Source organism: Triturus cristatus, chromosome 11 (genome assembly GCF_964204655.1).
Source record: "Triturus cristatus chromosome 11, aTriCri1.1, whole genome shotgun sequence".
In the NCBI taxonomy this organism is placed as follows: domain Eukaryota; kingdom Metazoa; phylum Chordata; class Amphibia; order Caudata; family Salamandridae; genus Triturus; species Triturus cristatus.
The window spans coordinates 413,897,087-413,921,680 of record NC_140594.1 but is presented as its reverse complement, the minus strand read 5'-3'; the positions used below and the strand labels follow the sequence as shown (position 1 = coordinate 413,921,680).

Below are 24,594 nucleotides of genomic sequence, written 5' to 3'. Positions count from 1 at the left end.
TTAGAACTGTGTCCAGTTTCGGTCTTATACATGTTTTAAAGTATATCCATAGTCCAAGGGTGTTGTATAACAAAGTTTATGAGAAAGGGTTCCCTGAGCAGCCTTCAGTCGAGTGGCAGGAGTAAAACTGCCTTACAACTCCAATCATAATAGAATTTGCCATGTTTGTTAAAGACACAATCCAAAGACTGAGTTCCTCAAGGCACTTTATAAGCACCTGAGAGCACTACAATATGCAAGCATCTCAATAGTCAGTAAATAAGTATGTGTTTTTCTTAATTTGTCAGAGACTAATGTCATTGGTTTAAACGTGTTCATATCCATTCAATATTCAGCCCCCGGGACCTGACGGGCGCCTGTTGAACTTTTCAAAACCAATTTGGAGTTATGGGGACCAATATTGACTCCTTAATTGTCCCAATTTTCGAGAAGGGCGAAAGGGGCGATCAAACCTGCTCCCGGCCAATCTCCCTTCTGCATTGACTTGTGAAGGTGGCGGGAGAATAATACTCTCAAGCTTGGAGAATTGGGCCGAGGAAAACACAGTTAAGGCAGCGACTCAGCATGGTTTTAGGAAAGGGGTGGGAAATGTAGAACAGTCTCTTAATTTAAATTTACTCAAACACTGTAGCGGGAAGAGGTCCGGTATGTGTCGTTCATGAACCTCTCCAGTGCTTTTGACTGTGAAAATCACGATACATTATGGTATCTGATGATTAAAATGAGTAATGATTTTACTTAAGTGAATTTTATTAGTAATATCCATTTGGATGCCAAGGCCAGAATTAGGTTTGAAATTAATGTTAATGTACAGAAGAAATCGATATCAGACAAGGGTCCGGCAGGGTTGTGCTTTGGCCCCATTTTAATTTACTCTTTATATTAATAACCTCTTTTGTTTTTTAAGAAGAAAGAAGTTATGATGTTCTCCAGATTGGATATACAGCTTTAGCAATATTACGGTATGTGGATGATGCAGTGCTCATGGCCCGTTCCCAGAGACCTACAAACCGTAATTAATCACATTGTGGACTATATGGCCAAATTAGATTTAAGAGTTAATTTGCCCAAAACATTTATTATGAAATGTGGCTTCAAGGTGGCTAAATCCTATCAATGTAGGGTAGAAGAAATTAAACTCGCAACACTTAAAGAGCTCTGCACCATTTACTAAGCAAAATGTTCCTCTCTTGGCCCAACATGGGGCTGATGTATGGGTTACGCTAATTTAGAATAAATACAGCTTGTGGAAAATGGCTAAGAAAGTATCGTGCAGTCCCACAAAGTGTATCGACTTATGTCAGCCATAAAGGAGTTGGGTTGTCTTTTTTAGAAGATCTTATTAGGATACGCTCTCTTTTATTGTGGCATAGAATTAAGTCACAACCTGAGACAGTATTAAATAGGCTAATAATTACAGACTGTCTGTCTCAGGATTATGCCTTCAGAATTCCATGATTTAAATATATCAAGGCCTTTTTCATAAACAGGGAAGATCAAATTTTGATTATGTTAATGGCCCATCCTCCCTACTGGAGGTCTCTAAAGCTGAAATTAAATACCTAGCAAGAACATGCACGAGGAGGATAGATTTATTAAGGAATGTGGAAAGTCTAATGTTGCAGATTAGACCTTGCTGCTTGCAAATATTGATATACAATTCTATCTGGAGCATGTGCACAACCTTCAGCATAGATTTGTGTTAATGTGTTTTTGATGCTAAATTATCAACCGTTTTGTTTCTTTTCCCAGAGTAAATGATTGGATGGCTAAATTGGTCAGCTGCCTGTGTGAAGGTGTTTCGGAACATCCACTTTGCACTTTACTCTGTTTTTGTAAATATTATGAAATTCCTCGACCACAAATTTGACAGCCGATATTGCGGAAATTCAATTTTAGACACTTTAGACCAGCACTGCTTTTTCTGCAACAACTGCATTCTAATGAAGACTGTTTTGCTGTATCCAAGTTTTTGTGACAGGCTATTACAATACATTAACAGATGGGTGTGTAAGCTGTTTTCAATGAATGCTTCTTGATCAAAGCTTGTTCTTCTGTAGCATAATATTTTAAATGTTATGACCGCTTATGGACATTTTTATCCTTTTTAAACACCTTCGATGGATTTGATGTGTTATTGTATTCTGTTAACCTTTATGTTTTTATATGAGAAACCTAATAAAGCATGTTTTGACTCTGATTCAGTCGGAAGGTGGGGGCGGGGGGTTTAGGCATGGGTTGCTTCATAAGTAAGAGGACTGGGTGAAAAGATAGGTTGCAAACAGGATGGAGCACATGAGAAAAAAAGACCATTAAAGGCACCCCTTTCAAATAACTGCTCAAAGTTGTTATAGGCCAAAGTTTAAAGTGCATGGATTCCCAATCCCCTAACTCTAGCCTTAACAGTGTTTTCACCTTTTCATTTGGAAAGGCCCATGGTCTTTGCTGACATTTACCATAGCAGATACATCAAACCCAGACAAGAGGTAGGTGTGCTAAAATTACATAGATGATGTGTGGGCCAAAAACGATGCTCTAAATAAGAGGAGAGAACTAAATTAGCCATTTGATCTTTTTCAGCTTGGATACGGTTTAGTGTGGACCAATGGAAACAATGGTCTACAGATTTCAAAACATCCAGGGCAATCCAAATGCTTTATTTTTTAATTTCAATTGCACCTAAAATGGGGAAGTGTATTATTGTTTTTGATTAACATAGCCAAACCTCTGCATGAGGTTGTTTGAGACACACCGTCACAGTGATCTCACTCAAAATATCCTGCACCCAGCTACCTCCTTTCTTTCTGTTAGCAGGCTTTTCCAGTGACCCTCTTTCAGTGATCTTTCGCCCCGTCTGGTATAACACCACCTTGCTATAACAACCACAAGTATGCGACAATAAAGCGATATCTGTTCACAAGCAGGTGCAGAATGCAACTTATTCCAGTAAAAATTAAGAATGCATCTCAGAAATTGTGAGGTATTATTCCATAATTTCTGAGATGCCTACATCACCTTGCATGTCATTATGAACGAGATACCTTTAGAATATGCATGATATATATATGCATGAATGTGTATCCCTAAACCTCATTATTTGCTGTCAAAACACAGATCTATGCCTTATTTTAAATACACATTAAGCAGAATATAACAGACAAACAAAGGCATTAAAAAAGCCACCACAACTAGAATCAACATGATAACTAATACTCATTTGCAGAATGGCCTGGGAAACAAAACAATGGATACAGAACTCCTGCTATATTTCCAACATTTTGACCTTATCCTCTTACAATAAATCTGTCTAGACCAACTTTTGCATTTACATGGTTTCAAAACACACCATCTGCCAGCAGTAAACAGCGCCAAATTTGGGCACCTAAAAGGAGGACTTACAATTTACTTCTCAATTAAGAGCATAAATGTGATCAAGGATGAGGATGCCAAGACAACTCCAATAAATGCAAGAAAGTCACTCAGAGTGGACATAGGAGGTGGCATCAACAAGCAACAACTAATATTGTTAAATATATACCTCAATCCACATGACAAAATCAATGGAGTTAAACTTTTGGGATCTGAAATAACAAGCCTATCAGAAGAATCAACATCTAATTTTATGGTAACGGGCAATTTTAGCATGCATCTAATGGTGCCCCGAGAAAGAGATGAATTACTGGAAGAACAATTTTTGGCATGGAACATCCCCCAACAGTAAGAATGTAACTGGAGAAAGCAATCTAGGCTAGCTCAGAAATTTATAAGGGATATGGAACATCTGAGCTTCTGTGCACTAAACGGGCGTTTCACAGGAGACCAACCTCCGGTGGCAACATTTCACAATGCATCAATCAGCACGTTAATAGATTACACCTTTGAAACTTTACCCCGATCAGTAAAATCGCAGAGTTTCAGATAGGTACATCAGATCAAAGTGAGCACTTACAACAAGAAATTACAATGAACATACAAGGCACAACACTAACTCACCCAGTGGAGGACCCTAGCTCTATTCATACAGTCAATTACAGAAGGATAAAATGCAAAACTCGTCAACCAGAAAAATTGCTTGCCTCGGCATAGACACTTTGGGATGAATTCAAGGGTGCAGATACAAACGTGCCAACATGCTGGAAGATTTTTACCAAAAGGTTAGGAGACACACACTCAGAAAGAAAAGGGCTTCGCTCATCGTTAAGAGAAACTCTCTAAAAACGGATTTCTCCTCTACCGTCAAATAAGCCAATCAACCACATATCCACCTTGCAAAACTCCCATTTAAGGAATCTCAAGAAAGCAATAAACAGAACTTACGGAGGATCCGGCGAATCGGCCCAGCCCCTAACATCCAGAAGTAGCTAATGCAACTAAAAATAAACAAGAAAAAGATAGTCTGGCAAGTAAAAAGGGAAGCGGTGAAGTTGAGGGCCAAGCTCTTGCACGATTCAAAAACTAAGATCAGCGCAAGATTCTGGACACGATAAAAAGCTTACAGAATCCCAGTGCGCACGGAGTCAATTCACATCTGACTGAAGAAGCCTGGGCATCCTACCTCTGGCACCACTTCAACAAAGAATCTGAAGGATTCACGATTGGGAAGCCCAGACCCATTTATATATCTGGGGATAAATTGCCTGACCAAAACAAACCATTGGCATCGCCTCTTTCGTATTTACAGCCAAACAGATTAGAAACAGTATAGCAAAAGGCAGGCTGGAGGACGCGCCGGAACCAAACGAGATCACTCCAATCCTGTTTAAACAAGTCCCGGTCTGCTGGGCGGCAGTAATAATACCACTTTTTGAAGAGATCTTGGGAGCAGAAAGAATACCGGCTTCTTGGAGGGGGTCCATCATATCCCCACTATCCAAGAGAGGCAATAAGAACCAATCAAAAAGCTACAGGCTGGTAGCATTAATAGATGACAATGCTAAATACCATGCCGGCCTTCTCTTGGAAGAACTTACAGATTGGGCAACCGAAAAATCAGTTAATCCCCTTAACCAGATGGGATTCTGCAAGGGCATAGGAGAGGATGTAACCTAACTGCTAGGGCGGTCGACCTCTAATCTGGGGAACCGGGTTTGAGTTTCGGCAACGACGTTCAACATCATGTGAAATCACTTAATCTCCCTGTGCCTAACAATAATTAATGTATCTGTCTGTAACACAACTGGTGCTTACGTAAATCAATCTGATACCAGATACCTTTGGGTCGAGTTCGCGCTATATAAAACTCAGAAGAAAAAAAATAACAAACTACTACTACCTCTCTCTTCTAATAGATGCTTTAAAAGCCGCAAACCTGCCACTTTACGTGTGGTCCATCGACTACTCATCGGCCTTCGATAACATAGATAGAAAGAAGCTGTGGGCTAAACTCACCAAGAGAAATATACCATCTGCTCTCTTGAATCAGCTGATCCTTTTACATACCGACACCTGGGTCCAAGTGAAGCTTGGAGTTGGCGACTGCCTGCCCAGAAAAATACCAACTACAAAGGGGCTGAAACAAGGGTACGTCCTGCCCCCGACTTTGTTCAACCTCTTCATGGCAGACTTATCTACAGAGTTGGACAATTGTAACTCACACGCCCCAAGGATGGGTGAACTTGCTCTCTCCAATCTACTCTACACGGACGACCTTGTACTGATCAGCCGAACTTCGACTGGTCTCCAACCTTTACTAGACACCACTCAAAACTTCTCTTCTAATAATGGTCCAAGCATCAACTTAGGCATGTCTAAAGTGATGCGATTAAACCAAAAAAGAACACATCTAGTTCTCGCTGGCATCTGTCAGGTCAACCATTAGAAATAGTCAAAGAATCCAAATACCTGGGGGTCATACTAGATGACAAAGGCACGTTTAGGCCACAAAAAGAGGCCATCAAGAGAAGAGGAAACTCAATGGCGGTAGCATTAAGAAACATCAAACACAAAACTGCTGGCCCGAGCCTTATACTTCTGCTCCAGGTGTTCCAAGCAAAGCTCATCCCAACCATCACTTATAGGAGCGAGTGTCTGAGGGGAAGGGATGCGGGCACGCTGGAAGGTATAGTTTCAAGAGCATTAAGAATGATATTCAAGCTACCTAAATATACTTCGCCAGCCCAAATATGATTGAAATTTGGCCTGCAGATGCAAGAAATTACCTGCAAAGGTGCCTATGTCAAATGCTGGCATAAAAATCAAAAGTGTTCAGTCTGGGTCACAGATTGCACATTTAGGGAAGGAACTACAGTCAAAAACGAAAGTGCAGCCATGACCTACTTGCTAGCATCGATAGACCGACTGGGCCTATGTGAACTTTGGGAGGCCTTGGGACGCATAACAGCTTCAAACATCTCGTTAATAAGACAGTGAAAAGGGTCTCCTTAGTGTAAGACAAGGCAGCGATAAAAGAAAGGACCCACTCATGGTTCATCATGCAGAGCTACAATAATCCCTCCTTCCAACCTTACTTAGGAGCAGGATTTACAAAGGCAATAAATGAAAAATATCTTCACTATCGACTGAGTATTCTTCTGACCATGCAACACCTTGGAATCGAATACAGACATCGACTAACTGTTGTCTATGTGGGAAAGCAAAAGAGGATGTGCTTCATCTATTGTGCATCTGTGGGAAGTTAGAATATGAATGCCGACTGCTATTAAAACCCATTTTTAAGATCAAGGGGATAAGAACATGCAGCCAGGCAGTGAAGGAATGTTTTGAAGGTGGAGAAGTTCAGTTGAGCTGCCGTTTTGTACGATTCACAGCTACAGTGGGGAAAAAACTTTAATGACTAGCAGCTGATGGGTTAATATCTTTCTGCTATGCAATTAAAGGTTCTCTGCAGAGATGCTGATTTGACAACAACTAGCAGCTAAGCGGAATGATCCATCCTCCTTATCAAGCTGCATAACCCTTATGCTCATTTCCCCCATCCCATATCTGATATACGCCCCTTTCTCAGCAATTGGGATCCATGAGTCTGCCGTCTTCACTTTTATGCTCTGGTCAACTCACTCTGAGACTCTCAAACATTCAACAGGACCTGGAGCTAGAGACCAACTGAACTGTGGTCACCAGCAAACATCACCTCGGTTGTCAAGAGAACTATTTAGCACAATGCTGGCTCTTTATCACGTACTGTTTACCGCTGACTTCTACATCATCACATATTGGGGTTTTCTATTCATCTCCTTTTTTTTTAATGCAGATTTATATAGCGCAAACTCGACCGAAGGCATTGGAGTGCTTTACATGAGCACTGGTTACGTTACACAAGGACACATTCAGGCACGGGGAGATTAAGTGATTTGCCCAGAATCACAGGATGTGGACGCGACCCCGAGGCTCGAACCTTGGTTTCCAGCACCAAAGTCGGCAATCTAGCCGGCGGACCACATCCTCTTTTTAAAACAATTTTAGTTACAACAAAATTCTTTTTTAACAACTTCTTTTCATACAGGGTGCAAATCCAGTATAATCTCTGGTATAAAAATCAAATTGTAACTTTTGGTCTTAATTTTGGAGAAGTTAAGGCACTACTGTTTCTCTTTTACTGAAATGGTTTTAAGTAATCATGCAAATAAAGTTATCTATGTTTAATACTCATTTGCAGAATGATGTTCCTAACAGTGTGACCACCCCCCAAACAAAATATTGCCATATATGGAATGTGCACAATTTTACAATAATATTTATGAAAATAAAAGAGTAAATTCATGACACTGAGTGCACACAGCATGACTAATTAAAGCATTTATAAATGACTAAATCACCAACACTGACCTCCCACAAAGCAGTGTGCTATTATTCTGAAAATGTGCTTCCGCACCTCGTCAGGTGTAGTAAGCACTATATAAATAGCAATGCAATATTTGTAATCCATCTATTATCTCATTAGACCCAGGATTCTTCAATTCCTCTAGTCCCAAGAGTCTCAATCTGTTATTTATTGTCACACTCCTTTTGCATATCCTGGCAGGCTTCTTCTCTCGTTTGCCTGCAGTATCCTTTCATCCCCCTATTACCAATGGCAGTCTCATCCCATCGCCTTCTGTCCACTTCAGACAGTGGCAGGTATCTTGCCCGTTAACCCATTTCCTGAATCTTTTTCTCCTCTCCATATGTACACTTCTGACCTCTCACCTGTCACTCTCGAGGACTGGTCGTGGCACCTGAGGGGCCATGTCCGCAATGCAGTAATCATCCACCATGAACCGCCCAGCTTCGTCCTCTTTACCAAACACAGCGAGGATGGTACCTGGGTAAGAGAAAGCAAACAGCGTGGACACTAGATCCCACGGGCAAAAAGGCAGCAGCACAACTGGACCAAGAGGGAGTTTAGTTAGGATTACAGCTTCCGGTTTTATGTTTAAACGGATCTTTACATATAAATACAGACGGAAAACAATTTATCTTTTGTATTTATAAATTAGAAATGGGAAAATACTGACAAATTGTGCGGCACAGCCCCGCTCCAGCCCAGGGTTACCGTGCCACGCCCCTCTTCCTGATCTACACCATTACGGCCTATTTAAGATAAGCTGCTCGTACTGCGCGTCAGCAGGTGCTGCATGTTAAGGGGTGAGAGATGCTGTAAGTAGTACAAGTACCTGATGTTTAAAGCAGCACTATGTACCTCCTAGAATGCCTAATCGCAGAGCGCGAGGGGCTAATATGTGCATTAGCAGTCCGTATCGCTGATAGAAAGTTTTAGTCATCATCTGGCAGGGCCTGCTGGGGTCAGCGCTAATAAGGTAGCCTGTGAATCCCAGTGGCGGCAAGGCGGAGGCCTGTTAGCAGGAAGAGGTGTGCTCGGCTGCAGATGGCAGGCGTTGAGGGAATTAAAAAATGAACATACCAGAAGTGTACAAACATGATGGTGATCCCATTTAAAGAAAACATGACATTCTTTCATTTTTTTAACTATTTGCATGTGGAATGCCAGCTGCTTCTGTGCAATTAGCCCTCTCCAGTAAGATGTATGGATCGCAGTCTCTTTCCTTTCTACTGTTTCCTTTGCAAAAGTAATTTCCCATTTGCTTTCATGCCTTCTTCATTCTTCTTCCTCAATACCGTTGCGCTTGCTCTTTGCATCACGAAGGATGCGAACAGGTTGCAGGTAACTTTGAGGAGAGATTTTGTAACAGTGCTTGTTTGATGCCATCACAATAACAAATATTTTAAACATTCCCAAAAGAGAGTCTGCATTTCCCATCACCCCTTCTCAGAATGTGCTGCTGAACGTGCCCCGGATGTCGGTACAATAAATGTGCACTTTTTGTTTAAAATAGAACATTCTGGTGCCGATTACGATCCGGTAAAAACCGGGTACGAATCGTCGGTCGGAGCGTTTTCCCCGTCCGACTCGTACCCGGTCGTAAAACTTTACAAACATGGAATTACGATTCGCACGGAAACACCATTTCCGTACGAATCGTAAAAAACACCGACCGACGAAAACATACATACGAATGTGATCCGGGAATGCTGCGACGTGACGTCAGGACGCTTTCAGGCAGCGTTTCACGACCCAGGAATTACGATTCGAACCGACAGCAGTCCGGACGGCAATATTTTCACGGCACCCAAAAAGTGCCGGAAAAGCGAAGTACGGCGCGAATCGACCAGAGTAGGTGGCCCGGTACGCACCGTACCCCCCCCCAGCCCCGGTACGTACGCGCCGACCCCCCCAGCCCCCGTACGTACGCGCCGACCCCCCCCAGCCCCCGTACGTACGCGCCGACCCCCCCAGCCCCCGTATGTACGCGCCGACCCCCCCGTGTATGTACACCCGTGTACGTTCGAGTCGTACCCCCACCCGTGTATGTACGGTGCGTACCTCCAGCGCGTAGGGGTATGCACCGTACATACACGGGTGGGGGTACGACTCGAACGTACACGGGTGTACATACAGGGGGGCTCGACTCGAACGTACACGGGGGGGGTTCGACTCGAAAGTACACGGGGGGGTTCGATTCGAACGTACACGGGGGGGTTCTACTCGAACGTACACGGGGGGGGTCGGCGCGTACGTACGGGGGGCTGGGGGGGGGGTCGGCGCGTATGCGGGCACGTCTCCATGGTTGCTATGGGAGTTCGGTGCGGACGGTGTTTTTTCCATCCGGTTGTAACCTCGGACGCACGGGATGGATCGTGATTCCTCGGTCGGACTTCACCTTTCACATTTGTACGGTAAATCGTACGAGGACGTGTCGGACACATTTTCCGACCCGAGGACGTGTGGGGAATGATTCCCAATGCGGTTCGTATGGACTTTTTACCATGCGAATCGTGATTGCCAGTTCGTACGGCACTTGTACGATTCGTACGGTAAAAAGACCGGATACGAGTCGCACGGGGAAATTTTTTACCGGATCGTAATCGGCACCTCTGTCTTTCAGTGTTTTCAGTTTTGTTTGGTAACTTTGACAAGTGCGTGCAGTCTTTAAAATGTCTCCATGGTCCCTCTCTCGCATGCATTTCATTTGTTTATTGCGCCTCTCTTACCAGTGTAGGGTGCTGGAGGACTTCACATCACACACACAAAGAAAGACAATGCATCATACATGTGTAAATCAGTGTATAGACATGCTATATAAGACAAAGAGTGTAGGTGAGGGATTCACATGTCAACCATACTGGTAGGCATTTTTTAAGAGTGCTTGGTAGGGGAAACCTAAACTCAGCATTTTTAACGTAAAACAGTGGTTAGGGTTGACTTTACTAATACAAAAATTATTTCTACCCAAACAAACCCTTAGTAGCAGAGTTAGGATAATCAAAGACTGATAAAAAACACAGATGAATGCATTTTCTTTACTTAATTTGGTGTATGTATAGGTATAGCTTAACTCTTAACACACAAGTGCAAGTGTAAATAAATATGAACAAATACTAGCTGCAGCGTCTTCTTTTGCATGGGACAAAAATAAATGTGGATAAATACAGATAAAATGAACAAAAAATAAATATGGATAAAATACAAATGGAAATGGTAAAAAAATAAATACTATAAACCGGGACCCCTTGTTATTATTACTGGTAACAGGGACATGAAGGAGAGAACTGCATCAGACAAAGGGACACTTTAGCACAGGGCTGAAGGAAGCCAAGAAAGCCAGAACTAAGCTGAGGGAAGCCTGGGCACTGGGCTGAGGGAGTCAGCAGTAATTAACAGTTATAGAAAGCAGTAGAGACGAGACCGAGGAAGGAGCAGGACAGGGCAGAAGATGCTGGGTGTAGCAGAGGCAAAAAGCTGAGTAGGGCAGTGTCACTGATTTGTGAATGGACCGAGCCAAACACAGTGCAAGAAGCAATGTGGAGCCTATATGGCAGCAGCACAGAGTGGGTGGAGTGGCAGAACTGGCATAGCTCAACAACAGAACTGGATCTGGCAAAGTAGTGGCACAAGGCAGCAGGTGGCACTAGCACTGGATCAAGGATGATGGCAGTACCAGCCGGCAGCGAGAGCCAGGCAAAGGGTAGAAGCAATATGGGTAGAAAAAAAACAGCAGGTGAAGGGAAAAAGCAACGCTGTGACAATGAAGGACGCAGGACTTGAGGATTACAATCCCACTAGGATAAGGGATGGGACAGCACAAGGCTAAGGAAGGTGGCCACCCGTCCGGCAACCAGCACGACAGAATCGAGGAGCACAACAAAAGGGTTTGATGTCCACATTACCACCTCAGGGTGGCAGCAGCACCAGCCTGAGAGGAGGCAGCATCAGTGGGTTTATGTCAGCTGTATCGGGACCACGACTGCAGCAGCACAAGGCATAGAGCATCAATATTGGGATTTGGTAATAAGAACACAAATGGCGTAGATTATTCATCAATCTCCAAGTTTGTTTATTCCGCTAACGCAAAATAATACTATTTTAAAATAAACAAGACCTACCTTTTCCTTCAGGTAACGGAACACGTCCAATCTACCTAAAGGACTCTACACTGTCATTAGGGAGCTCCAAAATCCTATTTCATCACCGGCTCAAGTCCGTTTAGAGTTTGGTTTGACCAATCAAATACATCGGCGCAAAAGTGCTTTGATTAAATTACGTGGAAGGCTTAGAGCAGCCACAATTGATTGTATTGAGAATTTGTGCTGGAAAGAAATAGAAGTTCAGAGAGAGAAGAAAACACAAGGTTCCTGGGGCTGTTACTTAGCAAAAGTTATTGAGGATCTTTGTGTTCAAGAAATTTGGAACTCGGGCATGGAGAAACAGCCCTTTAACAAAGCATTAAATCAGTCAACAAAAATCCTGTCTAACATAACAGATGAAAACAGCTTATTACAAAGACGTCATGCATGGATGGTGATTAATTCATATGGCACCAGGAAACCGCAGGTTTATTTATCAGCGTATTTCACAAAAATTTTAAAGAACCAATTTATGAATTTACGCTTTGGTATGTGGGAAGCAAAGAATTTGATCCCCTCCAGGAAAGACCATTACCAAAATCAAGTCTGCAGATTGTGCAACTACAAACGTGAATCTCTATCACATATTCTCTGTGCATGTCCGAAGTTATTAAAAGAAAGAAAGATACTTCTGAAAATAATATTCACTAATATGAACATACGAACATGCAGGGAAGCGGTAACCACCTGGTTAGGTGGGTCTTCGATTCCGATGGTCTGCAGGGGGGTTAAATTCATACATTTGTATCTGAAGGAATTAAGAAGAATTGTAGAAGAAAACCAAACAATTTAATATACAGTTTTAGGATGATAATGGTTTTTAAGATGAGGATGATGTTATGGTGCAGCACTTTTTGGACAGGTATTTGATTTTAAGAAGTGTAGAACAATGAATGAAGATTTTAATCTTTTTACTAAATGTTCTTTTTTTACATATAGGATGCTTTAAGTAATGTAACCGATATTATATAGTGTAATGGTTTTAAAAGACCGAACATTTAAATAAATTTGGCTTTGACTATTTCAATGTAAAACGATATTCCACCCGCTCATGAATTAAATGAGGTACCCTCTTAATATTTTTCAGAAAAAATCACTATCAGTAGGGAGTGGATTTACGTTCTAACCCTTTACGAGACTATTTTGTTATTGATTCTGGTTTCCCTAGGTAAGTAAGGCTGATGCAACACTAAAGGAGTTTTATCCTCAAAAAGGTTCATATCTTGATAATCTGATTTGAACCCCCACCCACCCCAACCGTAGCAAGCTGGCTCACTATACAGTGTACCAAAGTGAGGTGCACTGGGTAGAGTCCAGGTATCCATTACTAAGTGTAAAGGGGCTTGCTTTAACAATCCCAAGGTGCTCTATTTTTAGCAGTGTAGTCGAACAGCCTTAGGCTTATCAGAGGAGAGTGTTAGACATTTGTTACTCACAAAGAGTCAATAAATGATAAATACACTCATTAAGACAATCTGACACCAATTTGTAAAAATAACACAGAGTTTTATATATTTTTAGATACCAAGATCTTTGGGGGTCAGTACTTTCTAAGTTAGAGATTTTAATAAACACAGAAAATACAGCTGTCAGATTTGAGGCATGAGCCTCAAACGCTGTAATGTTATCCTATGGGAGAAACATACACTGCATAGGGTCACTCGCAAACAACTTACAAGACTGTTCTTCTAGACTTAAAATAAGTAGGGACCAAGGTCCAAGTAAGCACCAACAATTCAAGTTTATCCGGCCCTGGGGGGTCTGGATGCAGAGGTTCACTACACATTGAAGTCAATGAGGAACAGTACCTGAGAAGAAAGGCTGCAAGTGGGGACTGGGGGACCAGAGGGTAAAACCCAAAGGGGGGCTCTGATCTTGAGGGTCTCAGGAACACGGAGGCACCGTTTGTTTCAATGAACACAGGCTGGGGGGCTAGGGTGCATTGGTGTTTTGTCTAGCGGGTCGCATCTCTCAGAGTTCTCGGTGCCCCTGCAGAAGAGGGAAAAGAAACAAGGCAAGACAACTTCTGGCGTGGAGCTGGCCTCTGTCGAAGTCTCCCGACGTGCAGGTAAGTTTTGGTGGTGGTGGTGTTTGGAATGGACACAAACAAGCCTTGGTACTTGCAACAGGCTTCGGTAGCCTAGGTATTGGTGCAGGGAGCCTCCGGGGTGGATCAGCATCTTGAGGACTTAGAGGATCGACAGGGATGACCCACTGGATACTCGGTGACCTCCTCCTGGGCTGCAGCTGAGTCAATGAACCAGGTGGTCAGCAGATCGGTGAACCGCACTGTGTGGTCGGTGCCTGCAAGCAAGTGGCTCCTGCACTTCAAGGGAGATGCTGGCTGATTGGCAAAGTGCTAGCAGCTCTCCAAGGCTTTGGGAGGATGCACAGATGCAGGACGAGTCGGATCTTTGCAATTGTCGGGACAGGAGCATGCAGACAGGGTTTGGTGCCAAGTCCACAGCTAGTCCACAGTTCTCGCTTCTTCGGCTCTTCTATGTCCTTCTTTGTCTTTAGTCAGTCGAATCTAAGTTTCTGGTGTCAGGGGCCACCTAAACACTAAATTTAGTGGTGTTAAGGGGAGTGCAGGGTAGTGGGTTACTTAACCTTGGCGTCTCTATACCCCCTAAATGACCATTTCCTGCGGGGGATGGGCATAACTCGGTCCCATAGTTCCTTATCCCACCAAAAACAATATGGTGGAAGCCTTCTTTCGTGGAGGACATCAGGTAGCCCACTGTAGGGGTGCGACTAGCCTGATGGTGCAACATGCCTAATCGCATAGCTAAATTTCCACCTGTCCTGGTGCAAAATAGCATTCGGGCAGGGGGTGGCCTCTTCCAGGTCTGGGGGAAGCCGGGGTCGCATATCAAAGGCGGCAGGGGCTTTGAAGCCCTTGGCCTTGATATGCTAAATCACTAGCCGTCCTACTGGAGGAGGTGTGAACACATTCCCCTGGAGCAGGTATTGCTTCTGACCTCTTAAAGCGTTGGCTGCCCCTAGCAAGGGGGCAGAAACGCATCTGTGGTGGCAGGCTGGAAGAGTCCGGTCAGCCAGCACACTACGAGACTAGTCAAAGTTTCAGGGGGCACCTCTAAGGTGCCCTCTGGGTGCATATCATAATAAATCTAGTACTGGCATCAGTACGGATTTATTAAGACAATGTATTTGGTACCAAAAAACAGTATTTTCAGTGCAGCCATCATGTAGCTGGGTAGTCGTAACAATCAGTGCCCAGTACATGTCTTAAGATGGCTTTCCTGAGCACCAGCAATATCTAGTAGTAGAACTAGGCACCACAGGGGCATATTTGCTTATGCAGATATGTCCTTATGCATATTATAATGCGCCCTGCCTTAGGGCTCTATGGCCTCCTCTAGGAGTGACCTACATATAGTACACGCAGTGCATTTTTGCATGGCACAGGGTGAGTGTGCTATGTCATGTTTTCAGAATGGTTTGCCCCATTTCACGTAGCCTGCAATGGCAGTCTGCATGTAATTTGTGTGTGGGTCGCTTAGGGTGGCATAATACATGCTGCAGCCCGTAGGGACCCTCTTTGGTACCCATGCCCTAGGAACCAGGGGTACCATTTTCTAGGGACTAAAGTTCTTGATAAATGGATTACAAACTGAATTTCATTTACTAGGGACTAAAGTTCTTGACAAATGGATTATAATTTGAATATAACTTGTTTTAGGGGAAAGAGCACTGGCACGGAGGTCTGGTTAGCAGGCCTCGGTGCACTGTCAGAGTTGAAAACCAGCAGCTAGTAGTAAACAAATGGGGTAAAAAGTGAGGTGACAATTCCAACAAAATTGTACCCCCCCCCCCCCCCCCACGCAACTCCTTTTGGGTCACCGTAAGGTCTTATCCCAGCAAAACATATGCATTAACTTGCAGATGTGCTGGCAAAATGTAGCCTTTTGAATGGCTGTGTTTTCCTGCCAGATACTGCTTCCATGCACTGCATGCAAACTGATTTTTTTTAAAGTTCTGCTGAGAAGGCAAATTTCAAGACAACACAATCCTACTTCTGTACCCTCTCAAAATAGAGTGAAAGGCACCCGACTGACTGCTAGCTTGAACATCACAGAGTTACTATTTTAACATGGCAGTGACTGAGTGAGTAAACATTCAACACTGGATTTTCTTTTGGTTGCCCAGTCAAGGGCATTCTTCCATGGTAGTGCCTGCACTCCAGAAATTAGACATGGTCTACGCTTCATTATCTGTGTAAAAAATACCTTCGGCAAAAGCCTACTTATAAAAAGAGTTAAGTCAATTTTAAAATGGGCCTTGCAGCCCACAAGGCCTAGATGCAAGATGGTTAGAACAGAAGCAGGCTAACCCCGATTAGCATCACCTGCATCCAGAAAACGTACCTGTGACAAACTTCTGAATGTCTATGTTTCCCTCCAGCTTGATGCGCTGCAGCTCATCCTCCAGGATCAACTCATCTGTGGAGCTGATGTACTTTGAACGAGATGGTTGTGGCAGTAGGTTGTGCTAGATACAAGCATGGAAAAGGAATTTTATACATTTGTTTCCTCCAAATCTTGGTAGAAAAAAAATACTATGGGTTATATTTAAGGCTCCCTGTTTTCCGTTTTTACAGATTTTTACAGATAAATACAGACAGAAAACATTTATTTTTTTGTATGTATTTATTTCTAAATGTGGATAAAAACGGAAATTGGGGTGCCTTTTGAGTAATTCTAAACAATGTTTGCCATGACTGCCAGGCCAATAGATGTGTGGACTGATAGATAAAGGGGTTAAAAAAGAAAGGAATTTTAACAGCAGTAGATATGCACAAGGTTGATACTGAAATTCACATATTTTCATATAATGTACTGATTTATCTCCTGGAGGTGTTCACAGCACTGAAACCTGGCAGACATTCAAGCAAAAGCGCATATTTATTGATTAAATAAATGTGGAAATATACTAATTTCAGCTTAATTTTTCCCACGAAACCCAAAATAAATATGGATAAATACAGATAAAATTAGCAAAAAATAAATATGGATAAATACAGACGGAAATGGCAAAAAAATAACTACCATAAAACCGGGAGCCCTAGTTATATTGCACTTTCACAGCCCAGAATACAAGGGTGAGTAGTGAGAAAGCACTCTTCAAGCTGAACTACAATTCTAGGAAGCCCACAGTGCTGCTCTCTAGCTACCGGCCTCCACTCAATGTCCGTGAAACCTGACGCAACCAGGTTTATGGTTTAACTCTCTTTATTAATTTCTCACATACAACAGAAAAGAAAATCAAATCTCGACTCCTGAGTACAATATAGATCAGACACAAGTGCCGCTACTATTCACATTACCAAGGTAAAGCATGGAGCGAGGTCTCGGTGAAAGACAAAAGAAGAAATAAAATATGAAAAGTAACAAAAACATTAAAAAAAAACCCCGAAACATGTCCCGCCCCCACCCCCTTCTCGTCCATCCCCTATACACCACACTAAGGAAGGGGAGTGCCTGTACCCACAATGGATCATCTCCGCCTAGCAGAGCTGCCTGGGAGGGCCTTCTGCGGTATCTGAGTATCTTCCAGCCGCAGCAGTCTGAGATATCGAGGGCATGTTAATTCCCTGAATTCAGTTCTGAGGAGCGTGAGGAAGGGACGCCAGAGCTCTGGGAATTCAGAGCCCCTGCCTGCAAGAGTGAGAGTAAGCTTTTCCATCCCCAGCACCATCCACAATCTATGCAGCCAACCTAAGCCGGATAGGGGTGAGGGAGAGCGCCAGTGCGCCAGTATGTTCTGTGTGGCCGCCCCCAAGGCTATAGCGATCAGGCGCCCCCGTCGGGAGTTAAGAGGGTACATCAGTGGATTCGGTAAGCCCAACAGTATATAGGCAGGGAAGCGGGGGAGCTGTGTGTCCAAATGAGTATCTATGTCATCCAGGATTTGGGCCCAGTACGGCCGAATATGTGTACAACTCCACAGTAAGTGCTCTAACGTACCCACCTCCCCACAGCCCCTCCAACAGAAAGCACTCTGGCGGGGTCAAAACGATGGAGGCGCTCCGGCGTGTAATACCAATAGGTGACTACCTTGGTCATCGTCTCGGTAAGGCCTGCGTGGTGTGCTGAGTGCCGGGCTCTGTAATATATGTCGTCCCACTCCTTGTGGGTGAAAGATCTGCCAATCTCGCGTTCCCAGCGTGTCCAGCCCGCATTATATGTGTGTGCGGTAGTGATTAGGAGATGCTTGTAAAGATCAGAAATAGGTTTTTTATCTGATGATCTAGTGATAAGCCATTTCTCGAAAGCGGTGAGGGAGCGCTGGGCACCGGACTTCACCTGGGGTTGCAGGACCCAGTGTCTGAGCTGGAGGTAAGGAAGCCTCTCGGTCTCAGGGAGGCCATAGTCCATACGAATCTGTGGGAAGGGGAGAATGCCCTCCGTGTCGAACAGATGTCCGAGGCATCGACACGGAGAGGGCCGCCATTGTGCGAAGGCCTTGATTGACAAACCTGGTTGGAAGTCTGGGTTGTTAAAGAGTGGCATCAAAGGGGAGGGAAAGGTCGTCAGAGCATGCGTGACAGCGGTGCGGTCCCACGCCTCCAAAGTCGTACCCGTGATATAAGAAGCATATAGATTGGGTGGTCTGTGCGCTCTACGTAGGAATGGGATCCCCTGCAGGGTCGTGGCCGCAACCGCTTGGTCTTGGAACAACCAATGCTTCTCAGACTCCAACCGACTCCACTCCACAAGGTAACGGAGCTGTGTGGCGTAGAAATAAAGCTGCAAATCTGGGACCCCCACTCCTCCCCGGTCGGGCGGTAATATTGCTAAGGCATGCTTAAATCTGGGTTTACAGCCCTGCCAAATGAATTGCGCCAGATCTGCCTGAGTCTGCTGGATCCAACCAGCTGGCGGGCGAAGAGGAAGCGTCTGAAAAAGATATAGGATCTGGGGGAGAATGGTCATTTTGGTGGCCGCGATTCTGCCCAACCAAGAAAGAGTATGGTGCTTCCATTGTCCCAATTCCCTGCGGATGTGCGCGCGGAGCCGATTATAATTAGCGGTAACTGTGTCTCGAATGGTAGGGCCCAACAGCACTCCCAGGTAGGGGACCGTAGAGTCCGCCCACTGTATCGGGTGCTCCTCTTGTAGTCTAGCCAGCGTGTGTTGGGTAAGGGAGATATTAAGCGCCGTCGATTTCCCCATGTTAATTTTAAAACCGGACGCCTGCCCAAAACTATGAAGTTCAATGAAGAGCGCGGACCGGATCGGTGAGAGATAAAAGAATATCGTCTGCATATAGGCTGATGGTGTGTATATCTCCGCCAAATTTAATGCCCTTTACAAGGGGGTGGTGCCTGATCCGGTGGGCTAACGGTTCCATATATAACGCAAATAGGAGGGGGGAAAGGGGACATCCCTGCCTCGTGCCCTTGCCAATGGGAAACCGGGAGGAAGTCTGTCCATTTACCCGGACCGAGGCCATGGGCAACCGGTAACAGTTCAGAATCCGCGTGCGCAGTTTCTCCCCTAGTCCAAACCTCTGCAGTACCTGTTCGAGATATGGCCAGTCCACCCTGTCGAAGGCCTTCTCGGCGTCTATGGCCAATAACATGTATTCTCCGTCCGTGTGCGACGCTTTTTCAATGATGTGGAGGACTCTCTTGGTATTGTCACTCGTCTGTCTCTGCGGTATGAACCCTGCCTGATCCGGTTCCACGAGCTGGGGCATGTATGGACCCAGTCGCGTTGCGAGGATACTCGTATATAGTTTAAGGTCAATGTTGAGCAGGGAAATCGGCCTGTACGCACCACTCACTGTCGCGTCCTTCCCAGGCTTAGGAATGACCACAACCGATGCCTCCAACATCTCCGCCGGGATGGCGCCATCCTGGGAGAAGGTGTTAAACAGGTCTCTCAACAAGGGAGCCACCTGTGCGCAGAAGGTTTTGTAAAAGGCTGCCGAATACCCATCCGGACCAGGCGATTTGCCTAATTTTAGGCGCGAGATTGCCGCTATGCCCTCCTCCGTCCCTATATCGCCATCAAGGTGGCTAGCCTGCTCCGGGGTAAGCGCCGGTAACTGCGCTGCATCTAGGTAGGCAGAGCAGAGGGACGGGTCCAAGGAGTCGCCTGCATATAGAGTCGCATAAAAGTCCCGGAAAGCCTCCGCAATTTCCCCATCCTCCGACGTGAGGTCGCCCCCCGTACCCCGGCGGATGGACCGCACTCCCTGTTGCTGTCTGGCCGCCCGCAGCCTGTGGGCCAATAAACGGCCGCATTTATCACCGCCAACGTAGAAGGATTGGCGCAGCCGCAGGGCCGCGTATTCGGCTCTGTCCTGGTCCAATGCCGCTAGCTGCTTTCGCTCCACACACAATCGCCGCCAGGCTCTGGCTGCACCCGTTCGCTGGTGCATCTGCTCCAACTTCGCCACCCTCTGGGTGAGCTCTGCCCGTTTGCGGCTGCGTTCCCTATTACTGGCAGTCGAGATAGCTATGAATTCCCCTCGTAGGACGGCTTTAAGGGCCAGAGACGTATCCGAGTTCGCGTTAAGGGTGAGGTAGTTGGCAATAGCCGTCTTGATTTGCTCGACCGTAGCCGCATGGTGGAGTAGCGAGTCGCGGAGGCGCCAATGCCGCACCGGTTGTTGGGCCTGGGGGAGCTGGAGGGTGGCCACCACCGGGGAGTGATCTGAAAGGGACGCAGTGAGGATCTCGGCGCCCGTCGCGAGCGCCTGCAACGGTAGGGAGCTAAGGAAATAATCAAGTCTGGCATATGTTTTGTGTGCTCCCGAAAAGTGTGTGTATGCTCGGCTGCGGGGGTGAAAATGGCGCCAGAGGTCAACCAGCCCCAGCTCGTCGAGGCGGGCCTTTCCCGACTGGGAGAGAGCTCCCACCTGGGACGTACGCTGCGCCGATCGATCGCATATGTTATCGAAGACTAAATTCAGGCCCCCCCAGCAACAGACGTCGTTCTGTGTTGGCTGTGGCCTCAGTGAGAGCAGTGTGGAGGAATGTATCCTGACCTTCATTAGGGGCATAAACCGAACCAATTACGAGGGAGATCCCCGCAACCAGGAACTGATAGGTAAGTAGTCGACCCCTTATCTCAGCCTCCCTCTGCAGGACCCTACCCGGAAAAGAACGAGACACTAGGATAGCTACTCCGGCTGTTTTGGTGGGGTTAGAGGAAAAGAGTTGTGTGGGGAAGGCGCGCGATTTCATTCTGTGGTGATCTTTGGGGGTGAGGTGTGTTTCCTGTAAGAGGCATATGTCTGCGGCTGAGTATTCCAGGAAAGAAAGGACCGCCCTGCGCTTAACCGGATTGTTAAGTCCCCGCACATTAAGGGTCAGGATGTTAAGTGGTTTCTGGGGCATTCAATGTGTGAGGGGGAGGCACTCCAAAGCGTAGCGCGTAGCGCCTAAGCTGGATTACAACACCGAGACATCTAGGATACCGCGTAGGACTGGAAGGACACCCCGCTACGGAGGGGAGGAGGATGGACGAGCGTAGCAGTTCCCAACTCAACCCCAAAACCCCAACAAAATTAAGAGGGAAAGTCCTCCCCGACAACCTAAATAACCAACAACCAAAATGCAACAAGAGATCTAGTCCGTTGTCCCAGGACAACTGGTCAGTCAGTGAACAGGGGTCCATCTCGTAGCCTCTGGAGGAGCACACTCCCCCCCGCCGCCCACCCAGCACCAGCACAGAAGCTGAACAGGAGCTCTCGCCAAAGGCGCACTCTAGCTACTCGTGGCCGTGTGGTCGCTTCCAGCAAGCGCCTCCGTCGCAGCGGTCAGCGCCGCCCGCTGACTCAGTACGATCTCCGAATGATCCGGCCTGCGGGAACGCCGCCGTCTAGACTGCCTCTGCCATCCAGATGAAGGAAGCTCTGGGCCCGACGCCTCCCCACCGTCATCATCCGCATCTTCCAGCGACGCCAGGCCCAGCAGTCGGCACGCCTCCATCAGGGAGCGCATCTGGTGGAGCCTCCCTTCGTGACGAAATATGAGGCGGAAGGGGTGCCCCCATGAGTACGTGATCCCCCGCTGTCGGAGGTGCACCGTGACGGGGCGGAACTGCCGGCGCCTCTGGAGGGTGATCAAGGCCAGGTCCTGATAGAGGACAGGGGCATGGCCCTGTAAGGAAATGGGATGAAGGGCTCGGGCCTTGGCCAGAATCAACTCCTTGGATTTAAAGTCCTGTACACACACCAGGATATCCGCCGGCGGAGCGTTGGCACCCCGGTGCGGGCCCACCCTATGAGCTCTGTCTAAGACTACGTCTGTGTCCGGGCCGCTCCCCAGGACGTGCCGGAAGAGGGCCGCGGTGAAAGCCAGCAGATTCCTGGTGTCGTCAGTGGTCTTGACCCCCCTAATTCTGATATTATGTCTCCGGGACCGGTTTTCGAGGTCCTCCAGATGCAGTTGAATGTCCATGTTCTGATCCCGCAATCTAAGGACTTCCTGTTGAAGCAGGGCTGTGTCGTTTACTGCCACGTCGCTTTTCTCCTCAAGGGTGGCCACTCGTTCTCCCACGCCATCTACATCCTTGCGTAGGTCCTTGAGCTCAGCCGCAAATTCTGCTTTCACTGATTGGATATCTTCACGTAGGGTGAGGAACAGAGACTCCAAAAATGCCTTCGTGATGGGCTCCTCTCCGGTGCCTGAGGGAAGCCCGGCGGGCGCAACGGCAGGTGTCGCGCCGGCCATCGTCGCGGGCGACTGAGGCCGACCGAAAATGTCCTTCGTAGGCTTCCCCTTGGGGGGTCGGGTCTTGGACATGCTCCCCTCCTCCGCCGCCTCTCCGGGGTCCACGATCAAAGCCGTCGTCAGGAGGAGTGCGCGGGGGGGGGTTCCCGCCGGGGCACCCCTAGGGGCTCCCCTGCCGCGTGCGCAGACCCCCAGCAGCGGGACCCACCTCAGCCAAGTCCAGCGCTCAGGCCGGTCGCCGGCAGCGGAGTGCAATCCACCACAGTATCCCAGAAAGTCCCCCTCCACTATGAGGGCCGCTTCACCCCACCGCTCGACTGCAGCGGCCGATCCTCTGGGCAGTAAGGCGCACGTGAGCACGGGGTGCCCCCGTCCGGCAAGTCCCGGGGCGCCGCACCCCGGTGGCCTCCTCGGTCCGAGCCCTGCCCCGACTGTGTCTCCTGCCGGGTGAGCTCGTCGCAGCCGGCGCCACCAGCTTGGCCTCTCAGTCTCTGCTCCCCCCTCCTGTGGTGTCCGCCCTCCTGCAGCCGATGCGTCCCCGCGCTGCGGCTCCAGCTCACCCAAGCTCCAACGGTCGCCACCTCCGCTGCCAGCACCACGTTGCAGGGCCGTTCTCACCGCTCCTCCGGTCCCGATCTCCTCACCTTGACTTCGGCAGTCGCGCTGAGACTTCGCCGCTCCCAGAGCCTCCTCAGACCCCAAAACCGTCGTCCCACAACTTCGGGGGAGCCCTTTCAAGGGTCCGAGGGTCTGCCGCAATCGGCGCGCTCACCTCCGCTTTCGTTTTGGCCAGTGCGCCACTCCTCCATCCAGCGATCCCCGCTGTCACCGCAGGCCGGCTGAGTGCTTCGCCGCACAGTCCGGCGACCCCCGGGCCGGGCAGCACGCCACAGGCGCCCGCGCTGCTGGGGCCCCCACGGGCAGCCCCGCCGAGAGGTAGAGCCGCAGCCGCGAGCTCCGACGCTGGCCTCGGCTCCGCCCAGTAGGGCCCACCGCTATGCTGAGGCCTCCCAACACCGGGGAGGCCGGTGCTAGCTCCGCTTGGCGCCGCCGGGTCTCTGGCCCTCTGTCCGTCTCCTGAGCGCCGGAGGCCCCCCACCGGCCCAGGGCCCAGGTCAAAGTGAGCGATTCGCACGCCTCACCGGCCGCACGGTGCCTCTCCGGGCGGACGGCGGGCAGGAGCAGGAGAAGCCGCGTCCTACCGCTCCGCCATCTTGGCCACGCCCCCTATAAATATATTTTTTAAGTGTTAAAATGTTATCGGTGAACCTTTTAGAAGCATGTAGATGAGCATGTACATCTCATTGCAACTCAACACTTTAAAACATGCTCTCACATCATTAGATAAGCTCACTCATTACTGCTAAACAACATCCCCTGATATCACTCTGCAGTGTTTGAAAAATCCCTTTAAATGCTGTCTGTTCGCATGACATAAAGGGTCAAAAACCTTGAGGCTCTACTCAGTCTTTCACGTGGTGACTCAGAAAAATCAAAGAGACCATAGAATCTGACACGGTCCTCCTGAAAAGTGGACTTTTTCAAAAACTGTTGCTGTTTTTCACGTTTTTGTTGTATGCCCTGGGGTCTATGTTTCAGTCAAAATGGCTGATTGATGCCCTGAGTCAGCCAGGCCGTGGTAAATGCTAGCCAGATAAGAACCCGACAGGGCTGAGAGGTGACTGACATGGACAGGTTGATGCTATTGTCTCTTAAAATGCAGAAAGGCATTCGCAGTGCATATGATATGTCACTGGCACTGCCTGGTTGTTTAGAAACAGACCGCCTGTACCTTGGCCTAGCCATGCTGCCCAGTGATGTCTGGGTGTTTATGAAGAGATTACTGGTGGTGTGGTCTTGCCAGGCTATTATTAAAGGACCAAAGTAGGCTCAGAAGACCTGGCAAAGGCTTCTTGGTGGCCAGTATGCTTTGGCAAGGTTGATAATGGCAGAGGCTAGACCAG

At 47.3% G+C, this 24,594-nt stretch overlaps 1 protein-coding gene across 1 annotated transcript in view; it reads right to left on the bottom strand.

Moving 5' to 3' along the window:
• Positions 1 to 24,594, bottom strand: part of POLD2 (DNA polymerase delta 2, accessory subunit) — a 62,749-nt gene that overhangs the window by 12,523 nt on the left and 25,632 nt on the right. The window contains exons 4-5 of the mRNA XM_085636119.1: positions 16,311 to 16,434; positions 8,146 to 8,260 (exon numbers count right to left, since the gene is read on the bottom strand). Coding sequence (XP_085492245.1) covers positions 8,146 to 8,260; positions 16,311 to 16,434 — 239 coding nt within the window. The remainder of the gene's footprint in view (positions 1 to 8,145; positions 8,261 to 16,310; positions 16,435 to 24,594) is intronic.